Below are 25,830 nucleotides of genomic sequence, written 5' to 3' on the forward strand. Positions count from 1 at the left end.
CATTTGGCGTAACGAGGCGCGATGCATGATTTTGCCCACAGGTCAATCGCATCCCATATGCGCCGTTTTTGTTAACCGAAGAACAGAGACGGTATACAATATCGTATCCTCCCAGTTCCGATCAGAGAAGAATGAACCGTATCAGGTGGTCCTTATCGCCTTCTCGAACGTATTGCCAAAGTGTTTGTAGTAGCATCAAACCTTTCGAGGCGAAGTGCATCAACGTCAAGCGCCGCCACAGACACGACATGAAAAACAACAACAACGATATAGTGGTGTGGTGACTTGATCCAACCCATTCGCCAAGGAAAACAGAATTTGTAAATCACCCTACAACACTGCCATGTTTCTGACGCCTTAGCCAACGCAATTTAAGGGCATATTCGTTGCTGCTGAGTCGTCATGTTCTGAATATGTCTATGATTGGTCTTCATCTTGTCAGCTTGCTGTGCTTCTCCTGGAATGCAGACACTAATCAGCAAAAAAGCAGAGCGTGCCACTCGGGCCCATTATGCCGCTCGAAACTAAAAGCCAGCTCAAATGGGCGAACTGACCAGGATGCCGCCGCACAGCGCTGTCTCAGATTTTTAGGTGGACCGTTTCAGGGCCTGTTCTGACGAGGTGTTCCCCCACCATCGCTAGCTCGCTTTCAACAACATCCTTCACCAGTCGATTTGAAGAAGCCCAGATAATTCCGACCAAAAATCAATCGATTGGGCCTTGGAGTGTCGTGCCGTTCCCGACAACGACGAATGTAGCCCCCTTCCAGACGTTCCAAACGAATAATGGACGCGCCGTGTATCCGCGCATGCGTCAGCAGGCGCCTGTAAGTTGCCGAGTCACCTATCCTTTCATCTCGTTTCTCCACAAACCCCTTTGCCCTAGTGTTTTCTTTTCGAGAGACGGTGGTCGCAAGAAGATGGAGACACTAGTTGACGACCGCGGGTTGACAGAAGTCACGGTGCTCGGCGAGTGCTCGATAACATTGCCACCTGTCTGCCAGACGCGAAAACGACCCGTACCTGTCCATGAGAAATGACCGAGTTCCCGCAAACAATGGCAGTTTTAGCTTCACATTCAGCAGTGGTGCTCGTTTCCTTTTCGTCCGATTCTTGCACCTAATTATGTTCGGTATTCCTCTTCCGCAACACCCAAAGCTTAGCATGCTAAGCGTATGGGGGGCGTGGATAGATCGCCCTTGGCAGATGGATCTTACCCTCCCTCCCCCCTTCTTCGAGTGGCCACCATGAATCTTGCCTAGCGGCGGGAGAGCAATCATGGGGATCGCTGAAACGCCAAGCGGAAACAACTACGAGTACTGAGTAGTAGAGGGCTCCTAATGACGAGATCCATTCGGGATAGCCCCCTGGAAGGGAATATTCCGTCCAGCCTTCATCCCTCGCCGCTCTCCCGCGCTCGACCCCCTTTCCCTACTGCAACCAGAAACTGACGTACCATGGGGGCCTCGAATGGCGTTCCTTTCTGTCACAGAAACCTGCCTCTTTGCCTTTCGTTTCCAACCGACTGGGGGTGGACAGACCTGAGTTGCATGGGCAAATGGAAACAAGCCATTCTCGAGCTGCGGATCGTCCTTCGACATGTGTCGCCAAGAATAGCACCAATACTGGGGTTTTCAGTTTGCCAGTTTCTCATCGGATATTGGCCCTCTTGAAGTATTTTCTTTGTCAGTGTTTTATCTGAAGAAGAGGCATCCGCCCCAACTCGACTTGAGCAGCTAGGAGCCGGCATCTGGCATCCCGCAGTTTAGGGCGTCAGCCTAATTAATTGGAATAAGGCCTGTGGAGACGGACGTGGGTCACCTCTACCTGCTACGTCGTCTAAATGCTTAGCCACGCTTACTTGAACCAAGGCTTCTAGATCAACGGAGTCTCGCTTCGGCTCATCAGGCCGTTCCGTGGAGAACACGAATGACTGACCATATGCAAGGGGTCTGCAGAGAGAGAGAGAAGAATGCAACGGCCCGGCTAGCAGATCCCGATTGCTTGATTTTCTTAGCCCCCCGAGGCTTGTATTTCAGTAACACGCTAATAATCGCCTACTCAAGCAATCAAGGCTTAGTTTGGTTCTAACAACGGCGTTGACACCGAGAGAAGGATGTTGACAGGCGCCTTTGGCTTTGTTTTACCGTCGATTTTGCCCTCCCGGCACCGTCTAATCCGCGGCGTTATTTTGATTTCTACACCGTGACTGAGGGCCCGGATCATTTCGCCAAGCAAACAATGCCAAAGCGGCCACGCTTCATTGATTCGAACTGAGCTAAATGAGAACCCCAAGCCATAACCTCTCACCGATCCCCTACGACCTCACAGACTTTACATTCGAAGCGTCAAAATTGCTTGGCGATGTCAGACTCTCAACGACCCCCAAATACGACTAAGAGAAAGCGAGCAGAACCAGAGCCAAAGCCAAGAGGCGAATGTCTGTTCTCCTGTCTTCTTGCTTCCCCCCTTCACACATGTGCCTCCCAACCCACAGCCCCTGCGCTAGTCTCTCGGCACAGATCTACCGGTATCCCTGTTCCGAATCACAACTTGGGTGACGACTGTGGGTAAGGTGTTCCCCTGCTTGCGACCGATCTACTCCCTCGCCGGGTTTACAGAATTCTAAACATGCTCCCAGCTCCACGCCGTTGCCGCAACTGGTGTCTTGGATCCTGACTGGCAAGAGGACCCTCGACCTCTGGATTCCAAGCACACACACTTTTCGCCTCGTCCCTCGCCTCCCGTCAACGAGACCCTCACCACAATCGACCGGCCCTACTCTATATCCGTCCACTCAAGGGCTCTCCCCACCTGACATGGACGCGCACGCCCTTGCTGAGCGGGACAATCTGTGACCAGGGCATCACAACTTGAGACTTGGCTCGCCTGAGCCTCCAAGCAGTGAGCATACGACCTCTTCGTCCCATTTTTTGCAACATGTATAATCCTCGCAATCCATGCCGGTCGCTGACCATCTCTTGGGTTGCCTACTTCGAACAATAAACTTGCCCTATTTCCCTTCTCTTTTTCTTCTGTCTTCCGTCCTGGTCACTCTTCTCTTCTTGGCCATTCCGCATCTTCGCTCTCGTCACCACTTCCATTCATTCGTGAATCTCTTAATTTCTTTGAGGGCTCCTGGTGATAGCCCTCGTTCCTTTTAGACAACCGCGTGCCACCTGGTGTGGCTTCTTTTCTCTCCCGTTTTCCGCTTTTCTTTTACACAAAAGTTGTCCTGGTGACGGACGATAGACAACAGAATCATCATGGAGCCATCTGTTATGCGGTCGCTGGTCCTCTTCTTCGGCTTCTTAGCCCTGGCCGACGCCTCCCCCGTTGAGAAGCGCGGCAACATTCAGAAGCGGTCATTCGTCGTTCCCCGAGTACCAAACGAGAACTTCGTCGGTCACGATGGACCGAGGCAACTGATCAAGGCCTACCGGAAGTTCAGCATGCCCATTCCCCAGGGTCTGCTTGACGCAATGGAGGCCCAGGCCGCCAAGAACCCCCAGCCCCCGGTTGCTGATAAGGCTGAGGGCTTCAAGTCTCTCGCCGCCGGCGCGAGCAACCAGACCGCTGCCCCTGGCCAGCCCGGAACCGGCTTGGTGACAGCTACCCCGATCCGCAACGACGTCGAATACGTTTCGCCCATCAAGATCGGTGGCCAGGAGGTCAACGTCGACTTCGACAGTGGCTCTTCCGACCTTTGGGTCTTTACGTCCATGCTGGACCCTGCCTCCCAGCAGGGCCACCAGCTGTACGACCCAACCAAGAGTCAGACCGCGGCGATGCTTCAGGGTAACTCCTTCAGCATTCGTTACGGTGATGGTTCTGGCGCACAGGGCGTTGTCGGCACTGACCGTGTCGACATCGGCGGCGCCGTTGTAGAGAAGCAGGCTATCGAGATGGCCACCGCAGTCTCCCAGCAGTTCGTCCAGGACACCGCAAACAACGGCCTTCTCGGTCTTGCCTTCTCCAAGCTCAACACCGTTAAGCCCCAAGCCCAAAAGACCTTTTTCGACAACGTCATGCCCAGTCTGGCTGAGCCTGTTTTCACTGCTGACCTCCGCAAGAAGTCCGTCGGCGCCTACGAGTTCGGCCGCATCGACAACACCAAGTTCACCGGACAGATGGCGTGGATCCCCGTCAACACTACCAGTGGCTTCTGGCAGTTCGGTTCCGAGAAGTTCGCCGTTGGAAACGGTCAGGTCCAGCAGGGCACCCCTGGTGCTCAGGCCATCGCCGATACTGGCACCACCCTCATCTTGGCCAACCCTCCCATGGTTCAGGCTTACTACGAGCAAGTTCAGGGTGCCAAGAACGACCAGACCGTCGGTGGTGTCACTTTCCCTTGCAACGCTCAGCTGCCCGATCTCATGATGGATATCGGTGGTGTCTACATGGCCCGTGTCAAGGGCAGCGATATTAACTTTGCCCAAGTCGATGCTCAGAGTAAGTTCCCGCAGCCCACGCACCTCACCTCTCGCATTCATCAGAACGCTAACCCCTGCCGTCTTAGCTTGCTTTGGTGGCCTGCAGGCAACTACTTCCAGGCTCCAGATCTACGGAGACATCATGTTCAAGTCGCAATTCGTTGCCTTCAACGGCGGCAACATGTCCATTGGCATGGCAGAGCATATTGTGAACAGTCAGCAGGGTGCCGCACCCGCTGGCGGCGCACCTGGCGCACCGGCGTAAGCATTGACACCGAGCGCGCGAACCAATCTTCATTTCTTTCAAGGCATAAAGATTCACTTGTGGTTTCTCCAGGGACACCAATAACAACGCCGGCTCAACGACGTCGATGAAGTCCGGAAGTGAGCGGAGTTCTGTGTCTGCCCTGGGTGGCTTAATAGTCGGCCTTCAAGCCGTGTTAATCGCAGTGGTCATAAGCGTCTGAGACGGTGGCCGAATTCTTTTTATTCTAAAATGGGGAAACACAAACGTGGAGAATCTTCATTTTTTTCAGCTTAGATGTTCTGAGCTTATCTAGCCGGCATAGTAAATGAATGGCATTCTGATAAAACAAACAGCAAGTCTACATGATATTGTCCCGCTCTACCAAGATGACCGTTTCGCGCTCTTCCAGACGAACCAGGCCCTCCCTTTTGTTGAAATAACAGCCAGTCTACTTGGCCTCCTTGGCAACGCGTGCTAGTTCTTCTGCCTTGGCCTTGTACTCATGCTTCCCGACCCGCTGACAGATCTCCTTCATAGTATGTGCAATCCACTCGAAATCCTCCTGCTCGAGGTAAATCTGGGCGCTCAACCTAGTGTACCAGCGACCATTATGGCAGAAGACGGCAACGAAGGTCTGGTACTCCTGCACGAGGGTTTCTAGGATCCACTGACCGATGGGGACCGCTTCCTTCTGTGGCACCGTGATCGTGCCGTCGGGTCCGGTTGACGGGGTCTCGGCATCCTCACTCGCGACCATCGGCAGCGCCACGTTGACCATTCCGCATTTTGTCATCGTCTCGGCCTTGTTGTCCATGATGAACGTCCCCAAGATGTCAGCCGCCTTTTTGCCGCCCTCCTTGGCGAGCGTCCAGATGTACTCGATAATCTTGTCCTCGCCGCCGATGCTCTTCCGCCATTCAATCGCATCCTTGACGCAGAGGTACGGACTGTTGTCCAAAGTGCCGACGAAGCCGAAATTCATGACAAAAGCCGAGTCTTTCGACACGGGCAACGGGTTAAACCGCGGGCCGCCGGACCGCGGCACGTAACCGTGGGATGTGGGCACCGTGGACACCATGTGATGCTGGTTCCGTTCGGGGACGTAAAAGACGGCGCAGGAGCGCGGGACGTGCAGCCACTTGTGGCAGTTTGACACGAAGTAGTCCGGGTCGAGGGCCGAGAGGTCCAAGGGCAACATGCCGACGCCCTGGGCGCCGTCGACGAGACTCGTCACGCCCAGTTCGCGGCATGCGGCGACCATGGCCTCGAAGGGGAAGCGCACGCCGGGAAGACTGGAGACGGTGTCGAAGAGGCAGATGCGCGGGCGTTTGCCTTCCTTGTTGGATGTGGCGACGGACTCGCGGAAGAGGGCGACGATTTCCTCATCTTCGAGCGGGTACGTCAGGGTGATTGCGCGGGTGGATACGAGGCCCGGGTGGGTGTCGACGATGTAGTCGATTGTCTTGCCGCAGCTTCCGTAGACGGTGGTGAAGTAGAGGACCTCGTCGAGGCCGTCCGAGTTCCAGGTGAGGTTGCGGAGGACGGTGTTGATGCCCGTGGTGGCGTTGGGGACGAGGACTATGGTTGAGAGGGGAGCGTGGAGGAGGTCCGCGAGGGCTTGACGCGACTCCCGGAGGTGGTCGTGGTAGGTGTACCTGATGAACTGGTCCGGGCGGGCCTCGGCCTTGTCCTGATATGAACGGAGGGCATGTTGGATGGGACGGGGGTAGGTGCCGAATGATCCTGGAGGAGTTAGTTGTCATCGTTGGAGAGAGAGAGAGAGAGAGAGAGAGAGAGAGTGAGTGAGAGAGTGTGTGTGTGAGAGAGAGATCTCACCCTGGTTGAGGTTGTGATAAGCCGGGTCGATGAGGAACTCTTTTAGAAACGGCTTGCCAAAGGTTGTGGAGGCAGCCTGAGTTGTGCTGGTATTTTCGATCAAGTCACCCATGATGTTTTGTTGGTTGTTGCAATTGAGGGTGTGAGGGACCATGAATTGTATGTGGGAGGTTTCTGAATGCCAATGAGGGGTGTTTAAGCTCTAGGTTACAACCGACCAGAGTTGTATTCAGTGATGATGCACTTGGGACTGATTGACTTTGGTCTGGTGAAACTCAACCGCATATAAATACAATATTTCTCCTGCTTGTGACTCTTATTCTAATATTGCCAATTGAGTCACAGTTCAGCTTTCAGCTCTGTTCGTGTTTCTGAGGGGTCAAGGTCTATAATCCATGATGCGCTCCACTTGCCCATCCTAACTGGGACTATCGCATCTCAAACACCGACCTCCGGCCCTCGGCTGTAGTAGTCATGTCGCCTGAAGGGCGCGGCAGGGTTTTTTTCCTCTAGCTGTTTATGGTACAGAGCGACTTGGCTTCACGGGCCGGCCGAAGATAACCGCCTGAACTTACAGAGTCGTTTGGATAACAGGGACAGGAAGATTTCAAAGTGCACAACTAGCCATACAACCATCAAAATGTGGGTGTAAGTCTGTTCTGATTGCGATTTGCGGGCGTTAGGCTGTTGGGGAATGTCGCAACCGGTGGGGTTTCGGCAGGATGGTGGTACACTAGCCACAATATCCTCAAAATTTCCAACGAAGCATGTGGCGGACATAGCTCAGTTGGGAGAGCGTCAGACTGAAGTTAACTTCAATCACTTAATCTGAAGGTCGTGTGTTCAATCCACACTGGCCGCATCTTCATTATCTTTTGCCTTTGAATGAATTTGTTTTTTTGCCCATGAATCTTACTTGTCTGTATAAAATTTCTCTTCCATTGTTCTCGTTTTACTACTTGTGTGCTGTGCATATTCCTTGTATATCTGAAATCTCATCAAAGTAGGAATAGACTCATTTTCAGAAAACAAGAAATAACAGCGGAAGAGGGTGGATGCAATCATTATTGCTCATTAGTTTCATGGAATTGAAGATTCATTGTTCTTAAAGTGCATGCATAGATGGCTTTCAGATTAGTTTTTGGTGTTTTACTATGTGCAAGCCACTGTGAAGATCTGATTGAAAAGTTTTGTTCCTTCAATTCAACATCAAGGAAGTAACTCAAACTTTCTCAAGCTTCGCTGCAACAATATTGAAGCTTGAATCAACGCATCTCATTGCAAGCTATTAGTGTCACTCTCTTGGCCTGGCAACACTGAGATTGTTCCATTAGCCAATGCACAGGAGGACTGAGATCATGGATATTGAGCAAAAGCCTTGGGGCCATACCGGCGTCAAATATAAGCTCTTCAAAAGGTCATGATTGACTGACTGTTATTTGCCTCGGAGCCAGCGTTATGTGGTGAACAAGAGGCTTTTTGGATGCAGAATGAGATGAATACTCTATGGGAACTAACAACTGCTGATCGGCTTGACTGCTGCACGTAATGTGAGGCGGCCGTTCGTGATTTTTCTCAACTACGCCTCCGGCAAGTGGATGCCGTTTACTTGCGCCTCAGTGAGTGCATGCCATGGATGCAGCTGAGGTAAGTTATCAAGAAGTAAAACTTTAAACATAAGCTAGAACACAAGTTAATCGCTCTAAGCATCATACACTGGAACCCTGAGAGCGAGGTCGAACAGATAAATATCTTCCGTTTTGTCAAGCTTACGACTATTTCTGAGTAACATGAGGGAATAACTGCTGGAGTCTGAAGAGTTACTGGCTAAATGAAGTCATGTGACGATAGTGTCAACGTTCACCGAACACACCGAGTGAGGTGTGTTTATGTAAGTAACATGAAACGCACACCGTAGGCGTATAATTACGAGCTTTCTCACGCACATACCCTCTTTCTAAATCAAGTCACTCTTTTACACCTTTTCTAGCCTGATTGCTATGTGCCTAGTTCGTCACAAGTCACAAATTGAGAATCACTTGGTCAAAAGCTGCACTAAGTCGGGGGAAGGGGAATTGCTTGAATGGGAAATGCAACATACCATCGACATGGGGAGCCTGACTCGTTGGCATACGAAGGAATTCCTTGGTCGGTCAAAATAGAGTTTGCTTTAGAGTTAATCAAGCAGGATACGCTACCTCTCGGTGATTATTTCATATCATAGAGGAAAGGTGCTTTGATTTTGATGACCTTATTTTCATTCTACTTATCTCTCTCATAAGCCGTCTACAGTTTCGCCATCCAAACTTGACTGGTATCCTCCTACATGTTGAAGCCGCTGGAAGTTCGTTCCTCAGTAGTTCAAGCCTACACTTCTGTCTTGTCGGTATACTTTAGCTGACGGATTCTAAATTTCTTGTGTTCCGTATCCAGTCAATATATTCCGACGAAAAAGACCTAAGATCAAGGTGCTGATGAGGAACCAGAGGGAATGGAAGTTGGAATACAAAATCACGTTCTTCCTCCTGGCCAAAGCTTTTAGCTCAAGTCACCCATGAGGAGCGGGAAGACATCCAAATGCGGAAGGTGAAGGCGCCGGACTTGGAACAAGTCCGTTTCCGTTGAATGAGGCCGTGCTTGTGCGTGCTCGTCTCGATGTGGGAGGCTTTATCTACCTATTTAGTATAGTAAACCCGTCATTCCTTTCCCCTCCAACCAACTCAACCACAAATGTGATGACGAAATAATCCCTACCACACGCTGAGCGTTTCTATTTCCTTTTTCTTCTTCTTCTTTGCCGAACTAGAATGGTTCGTTCAACTAGTGGCTGCACAAACTGCAAGCGCCGCAAGCGAAAATGTGACGAAGTACGTCCGGAATGTGGGCTTTGCAGACGCCGCGGTATCAAATGCGACGGCTACGTGGCCACCGTTAGATGGGCAAACGGTGTTGCCTCGAGAGGCCAGTTTAGCGGTGCCACCATCCCAGACAAGGCAGCCTTGGAGAAACACACAAACCGCTCTAATGGGCTGGCCAACATCGAACCGCCATCACCAGATAACGATAACACAACAGAGGCTCCACCGCCTCCTGGTACATCGAACCAAGAGTGGCAGGAGTATAGAAAATGTAAGAACTAATGTTTGACCCTCCTAGCTTGATAATACCTGGAATTGGCTAAGTCATATTTAGTCTTGACCTCAGGGCTATGCCGTTTGTACAGTACCGAGGTCCAGTCATGGATGCAACCCTTCTTCGAGGAAGTAGCCATGGAAAGCCGGGCGTTGGTCCTCGTTGGCGGGGCCCTTCAACGATTTCTTGAAGACAACCACGGCTACCCGTTGGCCCAATCACTAGAGGCCATCGGTCTCGCCCTGCAGACTTTCCGTACTGAGCTTGAAAGTCGGCATAATGCTATTCAGGTTGGGACCATCTGTGCAGGCATATTGATTTGTACCATTCATGTAAGTAAGCATCTCGTCTGCCGCTCTCGTCTCTTTTTTGCTGCACATTTACAGCCTGTAATGCAGACTAACAGATATGATACACTAGTCCCTTCAGGCAAGCCCTTGCACAACACAGATTCAGCTTCTCGCCAGTCTTTGCAATATTCCAACATCAATTCCTACTCTCAGTCCCTCCCCGGAACATCATCTGCCGACACGGCGCGTGCTTGAGTTCTTAGGTGTCATAGACATGCCCTCCTTTGTATTGGGAAGACAGTCTCCTTCGATTCACATCTGGAAGCACCTCAGAGCGGCTCAAGATGGCTGGGCCGGGGGCAGAGTTCGGGAAATAGATGCCTTGACAGGTGTCCCAATGTCTCTTCTGGACATATTTGCTGATATTCCTCACTGTAGTAGAGAAACTCTCGAATGGCGTTTTTGGACCTGGCCCGGTGAGATAGGCAAGTTCATACAGTGCCAGTTCTGGGATTGTTGGCGCTTGTGTGGGATTCTAGAAGTCCGTAGACGAATACCGGGCGCAGGGGGGAAAGCAAAACCATCTACCCCCGACTCCCAAAGGTCACTGGCTGTCACTGTCCCCGAGACTGATATTGTCTTCTGTCGATTAATGGCGGCGATTGATGCTGTCTTCAGAGCCTGTCGGTTAGTTAAGTACCAGAATCTTCTTCTTAGCAATGGACTTGTGTATCCGTTTATCACGGCAAGCCTGGAGGTCCAAATATTGAAGTCCCATCCAGGCTGGAAAAAATCGCTAGACCGGATACGTTTACTCATCAAAGAGAGGTCCGCATACAAGTTGCGCGAAGTAGCATTCGGGCTTTTGGACGAGGCATGGCTTGCAGAGCCAAACACGTTTGACATTGACGAGGTAGCTCAACGGAAAGGGGTAGAAATTGTGATTATGTAGCGGTACCTGGTTAAATAGCGACAGTAAAAACATGTCTTCTTTGAAAAAGTGGGCAAGAAAAAAGAAAAAAAATAGAAAATGAATCGAAGGCTCAATCTCCTCAAAAATATAAGCAAAAATGGTAGTCCGGGAGCCTGTGCTGGATGATTTTGTAGGCAAAGACATATGTGGTGGGGAATAATCCTGCAGTACGTAATTTATGGGTCATATCTAGTTTTGAAGAGACATTGCTGCAAAGATCGCTTCTAAAACACATAATCAGACGGCTTTTGGCCCAACTCCAGCTGTGTGGCCAGTACAACAATCTCATTAAGTCTATTCGGTGCACCAAGAGACCGGCATTGCCGGGCTAATTACGGCTTCAGAGGAATGTCGAAGAGTAAAAGTGGGAATTAGCAGAGTCAAAGGCAGTGCCATAAAGACTTGAGAATATTAAGTGGCAATGGAGTGGGAGCAATATTGTCTAATGCCGGTCATGCCGAGACGTGCCCTCCAGATGCTCCAGATGAAGGGTTGAAAGGAGTGTCGAGAGGGGAGATGTGTTCCCTACTTGGCGCCCAGCCTGATGAGCCCACCGCTTACACGACTAACTGGCGAAGCATTAAGGTACTGTAATGAATGACCTCCCCAACTAGAACGTTACTAACGCCCCCGTAGGAATCCTGCTGTACCAATCATATCTTCCCCACATGACATATTTGGTGTCTTAGCAACAGCGTACCGATTACGATATTAAAACCGTAGTCATAGTTCGGTTCAATAAAGTGGATTGAGCTGCCCTGTTGGGGACACAGAAGCGCCTTCACCTAAGTCGTTTTTTTTTTATTTCCGGCATAAACCATTTCAGATTGCTCAGGCTTTTCTTTCCCCCGTGAACCCTTGGCAAGAAATTGCCAAGTCTACTTTTTTCCGTCCCAAGATGCCTTTTCAGATCAAGCTGGGTACTTGCCCAAATCCATGAAACTGTCATGCTATTTAACCTGATAAATGATGTTTCTGGTATGAGGACGTATGATTGGACATTATTAAATTCACATGGTTAGAAGGCTGGTTATGCCCTCCCCCCCCCCCCCCCCCCCACCACCACCTGTCATCATATAACGCCTTAACAGTTAGCTGTCCGGGCCGAACCAACATGTTACCGGGCAATAGGTGTAATTTCACTTCTAGTTGAGGCACAGATCCAGGCTGACTAGCCAGCTACAGCTGAACTGGAGGCACGAAAAGGATAGCACCGCCGAAGGATGTGCTACTTTTTTGAACGGACTCGCACGGACTTCAAATCGTACCTAAAGCTTGTTGTCGCCTCGTTAAGCCTCGAGAAGAATTCTTCGCAGGGGTCGAAGAATGATGCCAGTCAAACGTACAAATAGATGAGGGGAACCGCTGCGAAGAGGCGTATTGAAGACCCTGGTCCCTCGTGTATCCGATAGAGATTGCCGCCTGTGAAACGACGCGGGCAGTTAAAGGCCCCGAGAGTCCAATTAGAAGTAGCCTGTGGGGCTTCCCATCCATATACAACGTCCGGCTTAAAGTCAATTCTGTGTCTGTAAAGACAGTCGATTGTATAAAGCCAACACCTTGTTTTAACTCTGGGTTTGTATCTACTATCCCCGGTAAAAACACATTGACAATGGGCGAATATGCGAAAATTGAAGTGGTGAGGCAGCTTGGCGAGACACAGTAAGTCATCATAAATCCAAAAGTTACTTTCAGTGCCTTTGTTAAGCGTCTTGCAGTCAAGAACTGGAACAGGTACAATCCAATCTCGAATATGAAACCAAAAACTAACTACGAAAAGCATTTAAAAAATGCCCCTCCGGATCCGCTCGCAACGCTTCCGTTCTCTAAGATAGCCAATCTGTTCCGAACGAACCCCGTACAGGTTCCTGCTTCGACAGAGCATGAATATAGCCTGAGCGTTTCCATGAGGGACGGCCACCCGAATGAAGTGCGGGTCTATAAACCACAGTCAGAAGGAAGCATCCCTCTCGTTGTTTTGATCCACGGGGGTGGTTTTTGCCTTGGTCATTACACGCACATCAGCACATACTCCCGGGCCGTGGTGTCCCTCACCGGCGCAACCGTGGTAGCTATATCTTACCGACTCGCCCCGGAATTCAAGTTTCCTACTGCACCACACGATGTATGGGATACTATCAATTGGCTTGTTGAGCCCGAGATGGCCCAGAAGCTGGGTGTAAATCCTCACGCCGGCCTCTACATTGGCAGCATCTCAGCTGGCGCAAACCTAGCCGCTGTTACTGCTCAGCGGTGGGTAGCGCAAAACAAGTCACCTCAGATGTCTGGAGTATGGCTGCAGATACCGTGGTTGCTGGAAAAGCCGATTGTTCCCGAGCGATATCAATATTCTTGGTTTTCTAGGGAGCAGAACGCTCAAGCACTCATCATCAATGAACACGCAATGGAGTTTGTGAAGGAGGCTTACAAACCTGATTTACTGTCCCCGGACTTTTCGCCCTTTAATGCCACCAATCCACACCGAGGCATGCCCCCAGTATACCTTCAGATTTGCGGACAGGACCCTCTTCGGGATGACGGATTAATATACGAAAGAGCCTTACGTGATCATGGCGTCTCAACTAGGCTAGACGTGTACCCTGGCGTTCCGCATGGGTTTGCAGACGTTTACCATCAACTAGAAGTCTCTAAGAAGTGCCGCGTAGATGCCCTGCGAGGAGTTGGTTGGTTGTTTGGAAACGAGCCATCAGACGACGAGTGTCATGCCGCATTGCTTGGGGTTCAGGCCTCATGACACAGAATAGCATATCAAGTTCACTTCTTCCTTAATACTCTGTCTGTGTTACGGGCTATGCCCGGTTGATAGCTGTGCCATTATTCCCACTTAAGTGCAGCCAAGCAACAAGTGGACGACTTGTTGTTGCGTATCCTTTTGGGCGTTTAGCTCATCGGGGTATCACCTCTATTATTAATATGCACCGGAGGCTGGTGTGCGGCTGCCACTGCAACCGTGTAGGCGGGGTCTGACCCTTCACAGTCTGTTTGGTTTCAAAATGAACTGGTCATTTATGGAAATAGCAGAATGTGTTTTCTATTGGTGACAGATTTTCGAACACAAGATTTCTCATTTGTAAGACCTCAATCACGTACTAAAAGGTGTGATTGTCTCTTACAATTTTCGAGGCAGACATCATTTGTGCGGTGGCAAATGAATCACGACAGGCTTCAGTGCTCTGAAGCTGGGCAGACCGAGTGTGCGATAAGGAGTTTAGCGTCCGAAATTAAAATATAGTGGAAGATAAACATCAAATGGAATTGGCGTAGATCTAAGCATTGGTGACGAAGTCGTGGTTCACATTATATTTTCGCCTCAGTTGAAGGTTGCATAATGCGAAAGTTTCATCCATGGTCAAATATATAAATCAGATTCTTTCCTGTATTCTCTGCGAGCTATATCCTCTATGTGATACTGCGTTTGAATACGATTCTTACTATGTATCTACTGCTACGGACCCGCATCTCTATTTCTATCTTCGGATATAGCCTGTAACACTACTGGAACTAAACCACTAAATCTCTTCTGTCTTGCATGCCAGCAGTTGGACGACTATCGTCCTTCTCGACTTTATGAATGCTTTTTGCGTTCTAGAGTTCATCCCAAACCGTACATATTCTTAAAGAGTTTCTAGAGATATTCTAGCCAATGGATTATGCTGCGTAGTTGATGTATGAGTGGATTAAATGAGTAAACATTATCGCTACGCAGAAGTAGCGCTTTGGTAGCCAGACTTGGCAAACCACATAGCCTCAGGTGAAGACACGCTAGTGGAGTGATATTACAGAAAATCTTGACTAACCGGCACCTCCAGAGTTGATTTCCGGTGGTGCGTTTGATGGACAGCCTCTTGGTAATTATTCCTGCCGTCAAGGTGAACATCATCTGCAATTGACGGTGACAATGTTTGCGGTGTTGGAATCATCATTGCTGCTAACCATCAAAACTACGAGCAAGGTGTTCCGCCTGCGGCAGCCTTTGTGGCTGGACTTGTTCAGTAAGAAGACTGACACATAATATGTGAGTAATGAAAGCACAACAATAATCGGTAAGACACATGCTACTGCGATTATCTAAGCGAAACCTATATGTACATCATACTTCCATTCTTTCTACAAATGCTCTATAAACTTTGGGGGCAGCTCGGTATCCACTTCATTCAAATGAATCTACCAATGGGCTAATATTTCCTTATTTCCTGTTCAACAAAACTCAATTTGCGCCTGTCGTTCATCCAATTTCAGACGAACATGTCATGTGTTTAACTAAAACTCTTCACTTCGTAAGCCACGAGTCAAGACGGCAGAAAATCGAAAGGGCTACCTTCTGCGGCAGATGGTGCGTCTAGACCAACTATACAAGTCGTGATCTGCTGCCTAAGCTTCGAAGACCTCAAATCCGTCCACGTTCCTGTACTTTAGCCTTGAAGTGCACTGGCTATCGGGATTGAGCCAGAAACACGTCTTGGCGCTTCCAGACTTGGGACAGATAACTAAGCGGTTTCCCGTAGTAATGTTTTGAAGTCTTAGGGTTCCAGATGACGTGCCAGTAGACGGGGGGGAATAGAATAGAGAGAAAGTATTGGATGAGATGGATTGTACTTTGTAAGCAGGACTGTACAACACCTTGCCACTGTCAAAATAGGCTTTTGGACCTGGCCTCGCGTTGGATACCACACAGTCAACAGCTGCTGCGACTTGGGCGCCGACGGCGATGGTGACGAGGGATGAGAATTTCATGATGGATAGACAGTTGGACTTTGACCCAAGAATTGGACTCGAAAAGAGCATAAGAAAAGTCCATCGATTTTCTTTCTCTGCGTATTTATACCTCTTTAGTCAAGGCATTTCTGTGAAATGAAAAACTTCCCAATCTTTAATGGTATTTAATTAGGTTTAATGATCTGTCTAAACTCTTAGCTCTTCTTTCTTTTTACAGTATAGCGGTTTTGAGGCATTGCTAAACAAATTTATAGTTTGTTTCACTTCACGGCGAGTATTTCCCAAGTTTTTCTGGTTGTGGTAAAATGGTTGACTCGTGGGCCCTGCCTACGGAGTATCCGGCGTACAAGCCACAATCGCAGCAATCTTTTAAACATTGACTAGTTGAAAGTAAAAACCATCTCCAATCACGCTGCCGCATCGTATCCGCAGCTCATTGACTACTTAAGGTTATTTGGAGGGCGCAGGGAAGTAGTAAGTACTGCCAAGGGAAGGAAATGGATAAATTTGCGACTAAAACTTCGCCAACGCTGGCCACAGCCTATGACAACGCAGAGCGCAAATCTAGGCTATAGAGAGTCGCATGCTACTCGTAGCATTAGACTCTGAGTCCCAGGTAAACTTACATATAAGGACAAACCGTCCGGGGTTTGACAGCTCAAAAGCAAGATCTGCTTCACTCAGGACTTCCCTGAACACTGGCGGGTTGCAGGCTCCGCAGCGTTACACGCCCCACCCGCGCGGACCCTTCCCAGCCACGAGACGTGAGGGAGGGCAATGCGGTGGTAGCGCGGGTTGCGTCTCACGGCTATTTCATCAAGTGCGAATCGGCAACAGGTACAAACGCACCCGTCCATCTTGGATCCATATTTTCCTAAACACTGGCTTGCGTGATACTCCTTATTCGGGGAGAAGTCACATTACTCGAGTCTGTTTAGCTTGTGTACTGAATGTAATGTACATGTATCCTACTGGCACTCAAAGAGATCAACGAAGGAATATAGCACCGCACGTAGATGTTACTGTAAATGATGGCTGAATATCCAGCTACAAAAACGTAGTTGTTACGGCTAGCCTAGTGATGGTTTATGGCACTCCCATCTCCGGCTGAGTCCGTGGCTGCTCACGAACACAAACACACCAAATAAAACTGGAACATAAAGCACCTGACACTTGAGTGGTCTGAGTAGGAAGCGAAATACTGATGTCCAGAAACAAAGGGGATAATGCCTTTCGACAACTACCAGTATTCGCAGACCTAAACAAAAGAAACGAACGAAAAGGCTCAAGAATGAATCATTCAATTGGAAACCTACTAAAGCGATCGCCAAGATGCAATATTAATGCTGGTGCTTACTATATTCTGCTGCCAGTTGTGTGCCTCTTTTGCCTGCTTCATGCTGCCAAATTAGTGTGCCACATCAACTCCTCCTCCCGCTTTTGACTAAGACTTAGATGCGCAAGTTGATAGTTCACTGCAAGTTGAAGCAACCACTATCTTATCAATGTAACTATTCACACTTCATTGAACCCGCTCTTCAAAACGGTTAATTTTAACCGATTAGAAACCGATTAGAAGTTGCATCGAAGACCCATTTACAGAACACTTACGCTCTGCACCTCTGCCTTGGCAACTTATTCTAAGGGCATGCCCCATCAACTGGGTGTTGCCGCTGTTATCGCTGGAGCTTTTCTTTTGCGCTAGAGCTACTTGCCCTGCCTGTTGCGATGTTAAATAGAAAAGACTTATGGTCACCTCAACTCACCAAGGATTAGGCAACAGACGTTAGCCCACTTTAGTTGCCCGAGCTGTGTACAAGCTTCTAAATCAGGTAGGTTTGCACGCGTAGGCATCTCAGCCAAGCCCAAAGGCCTGCTTAACCAACCCCTCCCTCAACAGCGGCGTGTTCTCTTCTCCACCTTTCTGTTAAAAGGAGGCTTGTGATTGTTCCAAACCCTGGTCATTGCGCTTACGCAGTGCAGGTAAATCCTTTTCATTCTACGTGGTACGGCTAAGAGGAAGGATGAATGCCCCTGTCGACACATCCGGGAGGAATCTGTAAGCCAGTAACGTCGAAAACTGAAAGATTGTCTTGTCAAGATCAACCTAGCAAACTATTTTAATCAAGGGCACTAGGAATAATTGGGGGCTAATTTCTTAATAGAGAGCGGATGAGCTTAAACCGCTACTAAGTTGACATGACATTCACACAGAAAGCGGGCGTCGCATTCTGGGCTTTAGATATCCCATCGCGACTGTGACATGCCCCAATTTTAGCCAAGGGCGGGGTAAAGCCAATCAAGGCTTAAATGCCCAGGTACTATTCCGTATTGAAGCATGTTCAAAAATTCATAGCATGTATATTTCCCTAAAGTTTATAGGTACTTCAGTCGTACTAGCAAGGCTATTGATGCAGAGCGCTCCGACATAGAAATAAGAGAAACATACGAGGAATCGGTACTACCTAGGCACCAGCTAAAAACTTGGAGTAAGGGGCTATGCAAATTTGATTTCAAGCCTTGGCGAAGACAGTATATTAATAAATAGCTCCCAGCCGCCCAAGCAGCTAGAAGCAGATGTGATGTGTACCACAACTCACCCAAGATTCCATTCTTCAATAAACGAAAGGTTTCAATTATCTGCTTTATATCGAAATCATGAAACCACTCCGTCTCTTCGTCAGCGCGCTGCTCGCCATATTCGCCAGCGCCCAGACGCAAGCCCCCCCACCTGGGTGGCCCGTCTTCTGGTATAAGGGCATTATCACCAACAAGGACACCTCCATCTACAACCCAACGAATGAGTTTATATTCCCTAGCGTTTTTCACGCCGGGCGCTGGTTGAAAAACGCCCGGGCTGAGTGGTACATCTACTATGCGCCCCATGACGACCCCGGCGGTATCTCGCTCCGATACTCCAACAGCCTTGAGGGACCCTGGACCGAATACCCTAATAACCCGGTTATTTCGCGATCATGGGGTTCAAACTATAACGTCCCACATGTATCCAGTCCGGACGCTATCTGGAACCTGGAAGCGAACAATGGAGCTGGTCGTATGATTATGTATTTCCACGGTAGCAATTCAGTTACCCGCTGGGCATACTCAGACGATGGCATCAAGTTCGGGTATGGCGGCATCGCAGTCACTAACGCGATGGGTGGTCCAGCTGTTACGGAGACGAGCTATGCACGCGTTTTTAGGCACCCAAACCCGGACTCAGGATACAACTACGGAATGTTCTATATGGGTAACGAGCGTGATAACATCCGCCGCATTCGACTTGCAGAGTCGGTGGATGGTAAGACCTGGACTGTGAGTCCTGGCTATGTTGTCGCACCTGGCCCTGAGGAGGGTAAAAATGTCTCGGGTGGCGAGCTATGGAACTGGCGGGGGCAAAACTACATTATTTACCATGCCTCTAGCGGTAAGATATATGCTCGTACGATCGATCGTACGCTACGACGAGTTGGTGAAAAGCCCATTGTATTGTTTAGCGGAAGAGGCGATAGTAGCGGAGACCGTGTCGCATCGCCAGTTGTCGTTACGCGTAATGGCTTGACATACCTATTTTACGAGAAAGGCGGCCGTCTCGGCGGAACGATTGCTTGGGCAAAGATGGCTGCGCAATAGAGTATTTATCCTATAAAGAAAAGTCTGGGGAAATAAAATAAGGGCGAAAATCACTTTGCTCTCATAATGTTACTGGATAAATAGTACGCGAGAATAGGGTTTGCTGGTTAATGGAAAACCACCTATCTTCGTTAAGGTGGTGAATCATGGCGGTAATGCGGACAAAATCGTCAACTCGACTACCAAGCCTTCCGAGCCGTGAGCTAGAGAATGTTTGTCCTCTTAGCCTGAGTCAATAGGACCAAAAATAACAAAAAAGCTGTGTAATAGCCTGCACTCTTTTTTCCTTAATTCTAAGTGAAAACAAAGCACGAGCTGCCACCTGTTCCTGCTAATGTATCGACTTGGTGAGGTTCTTGGTGAGCTCTCCAGCCGAGCTGACCAGCCTGTTGTGGATCGCTTATAGCCCTTTCACTTAGTATGAGGTATGAGGAATATGAGCTGAATAACAAGACAATATAGCGACTCGACTATTGGCCGAATAGTCTTTGAGAGTTGGTCGAAGATTCGGTGCCGTATCTTTCCAATTTCCGCAGCGAATAGTGGCGACTTTGCCCAGAACCCCTACGTTATCGATGCTCTTTGCCAAATGAGCACATTTCGAGAGCTAGGCTAAATAAAATAAATCCCAACTCATTATTTTCATATGTTGTTTGAATATCATTCAACTTGGTGAGCCTTTCTTTCTGTAAAATTCCCTCAAATTGTTATAGGTGTAAATGTTGCAATTGGGGGTAAAGCATCGGGTTTGGTAGGATACACTCTTTTTGGTCACACAAAAACACGAGGACCTTCTAAATATCAGTGTCTTGATAGTAATGTCTGAACGAAAGAGCATCCTGGCGTGACGGAGTTCATGTGTCATGGCTTAATCCAGTGTATGGGGTCTGTTTGGTACACTTCCAACATTGTCTTTACATGACGTAACGCATAGTTTTTTGCATCGTAAATAGTAAGAGCGGATGGTAATTCACCTCAAACCTGTTATATGCCTTTTCATATGTTATCATATCGCTTCGAGCTGTTCTTCTTCTCCTGATTTTCCTATGTCATGTGTGGTAGCAAGCTAGTTTATTCTCTGAAACCATGACAATTGATACTCATTGCAGGCATTGCCAACTGTTCGCGTTAGACAAAAGATCATCCTTATTATATTGCCCCAAGCCTTAACACGAACTTCGTCCTGTCAAGTTTAATATGATTTACTCTGTCTAAAATTAGCATGTTAGATAGAGACGCAGCCTTGGCACGTTAATAGAAAACGGGGAGGCTTAATGTCTGAGGTAGATGGGGTAACATGTGTCATCCAGTAATAATCCATAAGTTCATCGCATAATACCTCCAGTACGCCAGTCTGAAAGTTAGACTTCCAGAATGTGGGGTTTTAGGAGCAGCTGAGGTGCCACCGGACCGGACGGCAAATCACAAAATAGCTCGCGAACGATATAGTGAAGGTGTGGTGGGCCATGACTCGAACATAGACAGGAGCATGGTATCACCATCTAGCAGCTTGTTGCTAGTTTTTAGATATCAAACCAACATGCATCCCGCCTTTTCAACATGGCTTCGGTACCTTATTTTTTTCATTCTTTTCGAACCGGCACTTATTTTCTAGGTTCACATTTTTTGGTGTTCCTATCCTTCGTTATTGCCAAAAATGAAATTCACTCACTTTGTCACTCTTGTGTTCACGCTTGTTTCGGTATGCTTCGCCCAACAGTCCCAACGCAGAAGCGCCTCAAGCATTCCAGTTTCTAGCTGGGGCAATTCCACATTCTCTCGACCTCCATTAGTAAAACCAAGTTCGGCCCGTTCATCGTTTCATTCGCGTGCCTTAGCAACACCTTCAGCGTCTTCAGCTCCGGTAACCCCAGCGCCGGTGTCTACAACAACCGCTTCGAGGACATCGTCCGCACCCCCAACTACAGTCACAGTAAGCAATGGTGAGAACATCGTTGTTGCCGCCGGGGTCGTTGTCGTTGGTGGAGCACTAGGAGGTTCTTTCACACTCAACGGCGTCACGACCGTCGTCCCGGCTGGGGCTAGCATTGTGGCAGGTTCCGGGCAGCAGAACCCAAGTGATCCTGAAAACCCGGATGAAAAGGCATCCCGCAATCCAGACCAGAAAACAACGCAACCAGAGCCTTCTCAAGCACCAAGCTCGAGCGCACAGGTCTCAGGGACGGAGACAACCAGCAATCCAGTTGCGACCCCAAGCGGCACGGCTGCTGAGTACATCATCTTCGCCAAAAAGGGCACCAACAAGGCAGATGCAGACGGTTTTGGTAACACTCTCAAGAGTCTTTTGGGAGAAACTAAGATTAGTTTAATTCTGAACACAGACGGGGTCCCTTTCATGTGGCGCACGGATCTCACTCCCAGCCAGCTCGATAAGGTCAAGGCGGATCGTGTTGTTGCTGGTGTGGTGCCGAACAAGAAGGAGACGTTTAAGGACCCCACTCCGGACCCTGCCGATACGGATCCGGAAGCTGACCCGGCGTACGGCTCGCATGCGTCCGGGTCGGCTACGGTACAGAAGAGGGCAGATGCCACACAGGTACCGACCTCGAAAAACAAATTGTTCGATCTTCGCACGCTTTCAACCCCACCAAAGACAGATGGTATTCTACCTAACTTTATGTATGAAGATCCCGCAGGCGAGGGCATTACCATCTACCACATCGACCTCGGGCCATTTGCACTGGACCATGACGAGTTCTCGTCTGACTCCGGTGCAACTCGCCGAACCATTGATGTGAATGAAGAAGATGTCGCCGACCCTGACCACGGGACGTGTGCAGCCTCGAAAGCCGTGGGCAAGACAACCGGGACGGCGAAGCGCTCCAATCTCGTTGCCGTACGGATAGATGAGGATGGTTGGGGCGTTATCGCAGGGCTTCAGGCGGCCGCTAACGACATTTACCAGAAGAAACTGCAAGGAAAGGCTGTTGTGTCAATATCGGTCACAGCAGAGGCCGACGAAAAGATTATAGTTGACTACGTGCGTGAGGTTGTTGGGGTGCTCGTTGGCATGGATGTGCCTGTGATCTGCCCAGCTGGCAACAACGGAACTCCGGAGAAGCCTGTTGAAGTAAACACACTACCGGGTACCTTGGCCAAAGAATTTCCCGTGATTGTGGTAGGCTCGGCCAGCAGACGACTCGAAAAGTCATGGTTCAGCCAGCAGGGAGATCTTCTAACCACCTGGGCGGTTGGTGAGAACATTAGGTGCGCAAACTTCAACAACCCATCTGGCTTGAAGTTCGACACTGGTACATCATTTGCTGGGCCACAGGTCGCCGGTATTGCGGCTTACTTCCTGTCACACCCCGATTTTAACACTGGCTTACGCCAGAAGAAGGTTGCTGCAGACATGCGCGACCTGATCGGCGCAACATCGTTCCCGCGCATCACGGAGCCTGGCTACCCTCCCATAGCATGGAACCTGTGGGGTTCACAGCAGGCTTGCTCTGCCAATACAGCAGCAACACGAAGGATGTCAAGGAGAAGTGCCGCCGAGAGGCGCGCCCTTCCTGCATGCTCGTTTGCCCCGTCATCTGCGCCAGCAACGGCTCGTCCTACGTCGGGCCCTTCAGCAGTCCCATCTGCACCAGTAAAACCCTCAGGCTCGGCATCTAAGGGTCCCACCACGACAACTACCTCGATAACGGAGACTGTCTCTGCAGGTCCGCAAAAGTGTGGCGTCTGTGGCGCGCAGGCTGCAAACGACTTTGCCGGGAAACTGGGCGGACAGGTTGGCTGCTCAGGGGCTGACTACGCGCGCCAGTCTTGCGAGAATGACCCAGACTGTAAATGTGAGTTTCGCAATATTACCTTGAGAATGTTTACTTCTGTTCAGCACTCAATAACGAGGGATTTACCCTTGCTAACTATGTAACACAGCCTGGGCGTTCGGCATGGAAGACCGACAGACGTACAGCATCGAAGTCTGCCTGCTTTTTTCGGAATCAGCTACGCAAGTTGTTAGCCAAGCACCACCTGATCCGGAAGGCAAATGCCCTTTCAAGTATCATGACAAAGGATGTCCAACGCAGTAGTCACATTTCCTCATTGAACAATCTTGGAGCTACCATTGTTAGTATCGTTATTGTTGGTCGTTAGCGTTGAACGTCTTTGGATAAGATTAGTATTATGAGGCTCAAGGCCGGATTTTTGCAGCTTGGCAAGGATGTGGTAGTTCCTCAACGATGAATATGCCGCGCGCCACATAGTCTCTCGAGATACATCTCACCCCGTATTAGACTGATCTGCCAACCTGAGTACCATTAACTCAAAGGAAACTTCTGCTTAGAAGGGCGAATTCCAGAAACTGAAGATTACCAAGGGACTTCTCAAGAGGAGTAGTGGGCCGCAAATTCACTTCATTGTCTATAAATCAGAATGTCTCTGTATCATAGTGACTCTATGGAGTATTGGAACTGTCGCAAGACTGATTGGTTTTGAACAAGTTAGTGTGAGCGAATGCGATTGCTGGCTATCTGGCATATGGTAATGAACCCCAGAGAAGATGCTGGAATTAGTGTTAATTACTCAACTATATGTGTTGTTTAGCAGTCTAACACGTACCAGGCGCCTTTTTCCAGTCAGTGTACTCTCACCATTTTAAGCAAGTAATACAGTCCGAAGAACGTTGGTTCAAATTATTTTCATACTTTCCATGGAATCCAAGGCAACTAATGTAGCACTTTGAGCGTCCGAAGCAGCTTTGGTTCGCCTCAACTACCAAACACTACGAAAACAAGCCAAGCCTACTGGCGTTGACGCACACTTCGTCAAAAATTCCTAACTAAGCTCTTCATCTCCAACCCGCCTTCCACCCAGTTCCCGTGAACCTGCCCTTTAGTCATGAACGGTAGCTGGACTGCGGCAACCGGGTTATCGAAATTGGCGGTGTCCAGGACGACCAGCTCACTTCGGTCGATGTCGACGCGCTGTACCATTCCCAGAACCCAACCATCACCTTCCGGCGCACCCAGCGACCGCGGTATAAAGATGGGCTCCTCAACTGTGCAGTTCGGCCCTGGGTCATAAAGGACATCTTTCCCCTTGCGGTTTCCTTTTTTATCGACAAGAATGTAACCGTTCAGCCCGAGGGGTACTAGAGGCGGTACATGAGAAGATTTACCTGGCACCACAACAGGCAAAAATATGTGGTTGTAAGGGTGTGTTAGAAACCGCTCGTCAATGCGTGCCATCTCGCCAGGCATGTTGACGATGATTTTAGGCTCATCAATCTTTGCCCCGCTGGGTTTGGTAAGATCCAAGGTCCAACGGACATAGTCAGCCTCCATGTTGCCGAAGGGAATTTCACTAGGCGTTGGGTCAAACATGGGAAAGGGATGGTACATCATTCGCGATGATTCCAGGGAAATTTCAACGTCGCCACTATCGTTCTCTACCCACTCTTCCCAGGCGCCAGCAGTGTGTAGGAGCATGGCGTGCTCCCAGTGGTACACGCGGTATTCACCAGGTGACCAGCCTTTGGGCAAGCGACTAGAATTTCGTCGTGGCACAACTATAAAAGTCGCCGGTCGATCTTTGTTGTATCTCCAGTGATGACCGCCAGCTTTCATCTGAGCTTCTTCAGCATCATACGGCCATAGAACCAAAATGATAAAGTTGGGGGTAATGGCGGAGTCATGAATGAAGGCTAGCCACGGAGACTTGATCCACTGCTCATCGTGAACTTGCCCTTCCTTGTCCAGGGCATAGATGACTATGTCATCGGTGCACAGGCCTTTGGCTTCGTATCCAAACACCACCAACTCGTTGCTGTATGGGTCGACTTTTGGATGTGCAGAGAAGGTTAAACCTGGTGATTTGAAAGGATCATAACCGATTGTTTCAAGAGTGTCTACGTCAATCTCGTAGGGCAAGGCAGATTCCTTCAAGGCCATCAATTTGCCCGCCCAGTAGACCAAATTTGTGTTGGCGGTAGAATCGATGGCTGCTCGAACGCATGGGTGGTGAGAAAAGGGGTTGCGGTAAAGGCCGAACAGGCGTTTCTTGGCTTGTCGCTCGAGACGTAACCGCTCCGTGTCAACATACCGCATTTTCATGTCAACACGGCCATCCTGAATTCGGAAGGCGCAAACGTTGCCGTCACCCTCAATCGGCGGGTTCTCCGCTGGTGGTTCGTAGAAAGGATCTACAAGGATACGGTAAAAAGTGCCTTGGAGTTGCTTGGGGATCTCCCCGACGACGGTAAGGTCTGCGGCCTCTGTCTCGAAGCGGCCCTTGGATTTTTGGTCTACTGACGGAAAGGTAGGCAATGGATTTTCTTCAAGACTGGCCGACACCTTGGCACCATATGATTCTCCAACTGGCTGTGGTCGAAGTAAATCCATCTTGGTGATATTCGTCAGGCTGGCTTTTAGCTAAACAGGGATGAGAATTAAACCACTCGCTCGTAGTAAGCACAGCAGTTATGAGGAAGTAATGTGTTTACAATGGAGAATATTGTGATTTAGACACCAGGTAAACACACTGGGATGAAAGCCACCATTTATCTTTGGCGGATCAAGATACC

The 25,830-nt window shown here is 49.3% G+C and overlaps 8 protein-coding genes across 8 annotated transcripts; 5 read left to right on the forward strand and 3 right to left on the reverse strand.

Moving 5' to 3' along the window:
- Window positions 1-3,265: 3,265 nt before the first annotated feature.
- On the forward strand, window positions 3,266-4,697 carry CTRU02_202872 (aspartyl protease; the record flags this gene model as incomplete). Its single annotated transcript, XM_036731201.1, has 2 exons — window positions 3,266-4,451; window positions 4,519-4,697. The coding sequence occupies 2 exons, from the start codon at window positions 3,266-3,268 to the stop codon at window positions 4,695-4,697; spliced, it is 1,365 nt and encodes a 454-aa protein (XP_036577070.1).
- A 430-nt stretch (window positions 4,698-5,127) lies between these two features.
- On the reverse strand, window positions 5,128-6,669 carry CTRU02_202873 (aminotransferase family protein; the record flags this gene model as incomplete). The annotated part of the gene is made up of 2 exons (XM_036731202.1): window positions 5,128-6,422; window positions 6,516-6,669. 2 exons carry the CDS (start codon window positions 6,667-6,669, stop codon window positions 5,128-5,130), a joined length of 1,449 nt encoding a protein of 482 aa, XP_036577071.1.
- A 2,653-nt stretch (window positions 6,670-9,322) lies between these two features.
- Window positions 9,323-10,192, forward strand: CTRU02_202874 (uncharacterized protein; the record flags this gene model as incomplete). Its single annotated transcript, XM_036731203.1, has 3 exons — window positions 9,323-9,644; window positions 9,708-9,979; window positions 10,034-10,192. 3 exons carry the CDS (start codon window positions 9,323-9,325, stop codon window positions 10,190-10,192), a joined length of 753 nt encoding a protein of 250 aa, XP_036577072.1.
- Window positions 10,193-12,816: 2,624 nt separating this feature from the next.
- Window positions 12,817-13,665, forward strand: CTRU02_202875 (alpha beta hydrolase fold-3 domain-containing protein; the record flags this gene model as incomplete). Its single annotated transcript, XM_036731204.1, has 1 exon — window positions 12,817-13,665. One exon carries the CDS (start codon window positions 12,817-12,819, stop codon window positions 13,663-13,665), a length of 849 nt encoding a protein of 282 aa, XP_036577073.1.
- Window positions 13,666-15,302: 1,637 nt separating this feature from the next.
- On the reverse strand, window positions 15,303-15,716 carry CTRU02_202876 (uncharacterized protein; the record flags this gene model as incomplete). The annotated part of the gene is made up of 1 exon (XM_036731205.1): window positions 15,303-15,716. One exon carries the CDS (start codon window positions 15,714-15,716, stop codon window positions 15,303-15,305), a length of 414 nt encoding a protein of 137 aa, XP_036577074.1.
- Window positions 15,717-18,305: 2,589 nt separating this feature from the next.
- Window positions 18,306-19,280, forward strand: CTRU02_202877 (uncharacterized protein; the record flags this gene model as incomplete). The annotated part of the gene is made up of 1 exon (XM_036731206.1): window positions 18,306-19,280. One exon carries the CDS (start codon window positions 18,306-18,308, stop codon window positions 19,278-19,280), a length of 975 nt encoding a protein of 324 aa, XP_036577075.1.
- Window positions 19,281-20,937: 1,657 nt separating this feature from the next.
- On the forward strand, window positions 20,938-23,338 carry CTRU02_202878 (alkaline serine protease; the record flags this gene model as incomplete). Its single annotated transcript, XM_036731207.1, has 2 exons — window positions 20,938-23,095; window positions 23,184-23,338. 2 exons carry the CDS (start codon window positions 20,938-20,940, stop codon window positions 23,336-23,338), a joined length of 2,313 nt encoding a protein of 770 aa, XP_036577076.1.
- A 735-nt stretch (window positions 23,339-24,073) lies between these two features.
- On the reverse strand, window positions 24,074-25,648 carry CTRU02_202879 (lignostilbene dioxygenase family protein; the record flags this gene model as incomplete). Its single annotated transcript, XM_036731208.1, has 1 exon — window positions 24,074-25,648. The coding sequence occupies one exon, from the start codon at window positions 25,646-25,648 to the stop codon at window positions 24,074-24,076; it is 1,575 nt and encodes a 524-aa protein (XP_036577077.1).
- Between the last annotated feature and the right edge of the window lie 182 nt (window positions 25,649-25,830).

The sequence above is a fragment of the Colletotrichum truncatum genome, assembly GCF_014235925.2.
Source record: "Colletotrichum truncatum strain CMES1059 chromosome Unknown Contig_0001, whole genome shotgun sequence".
In the NCBI taxonomy this organism is placed as follows: Eukaryota; Fungi; Ascomycota; class Sordariomycetes; order Glomerellales; family Glomerellaceae; genus Colletotrichum; species Colletotrichum truncatum.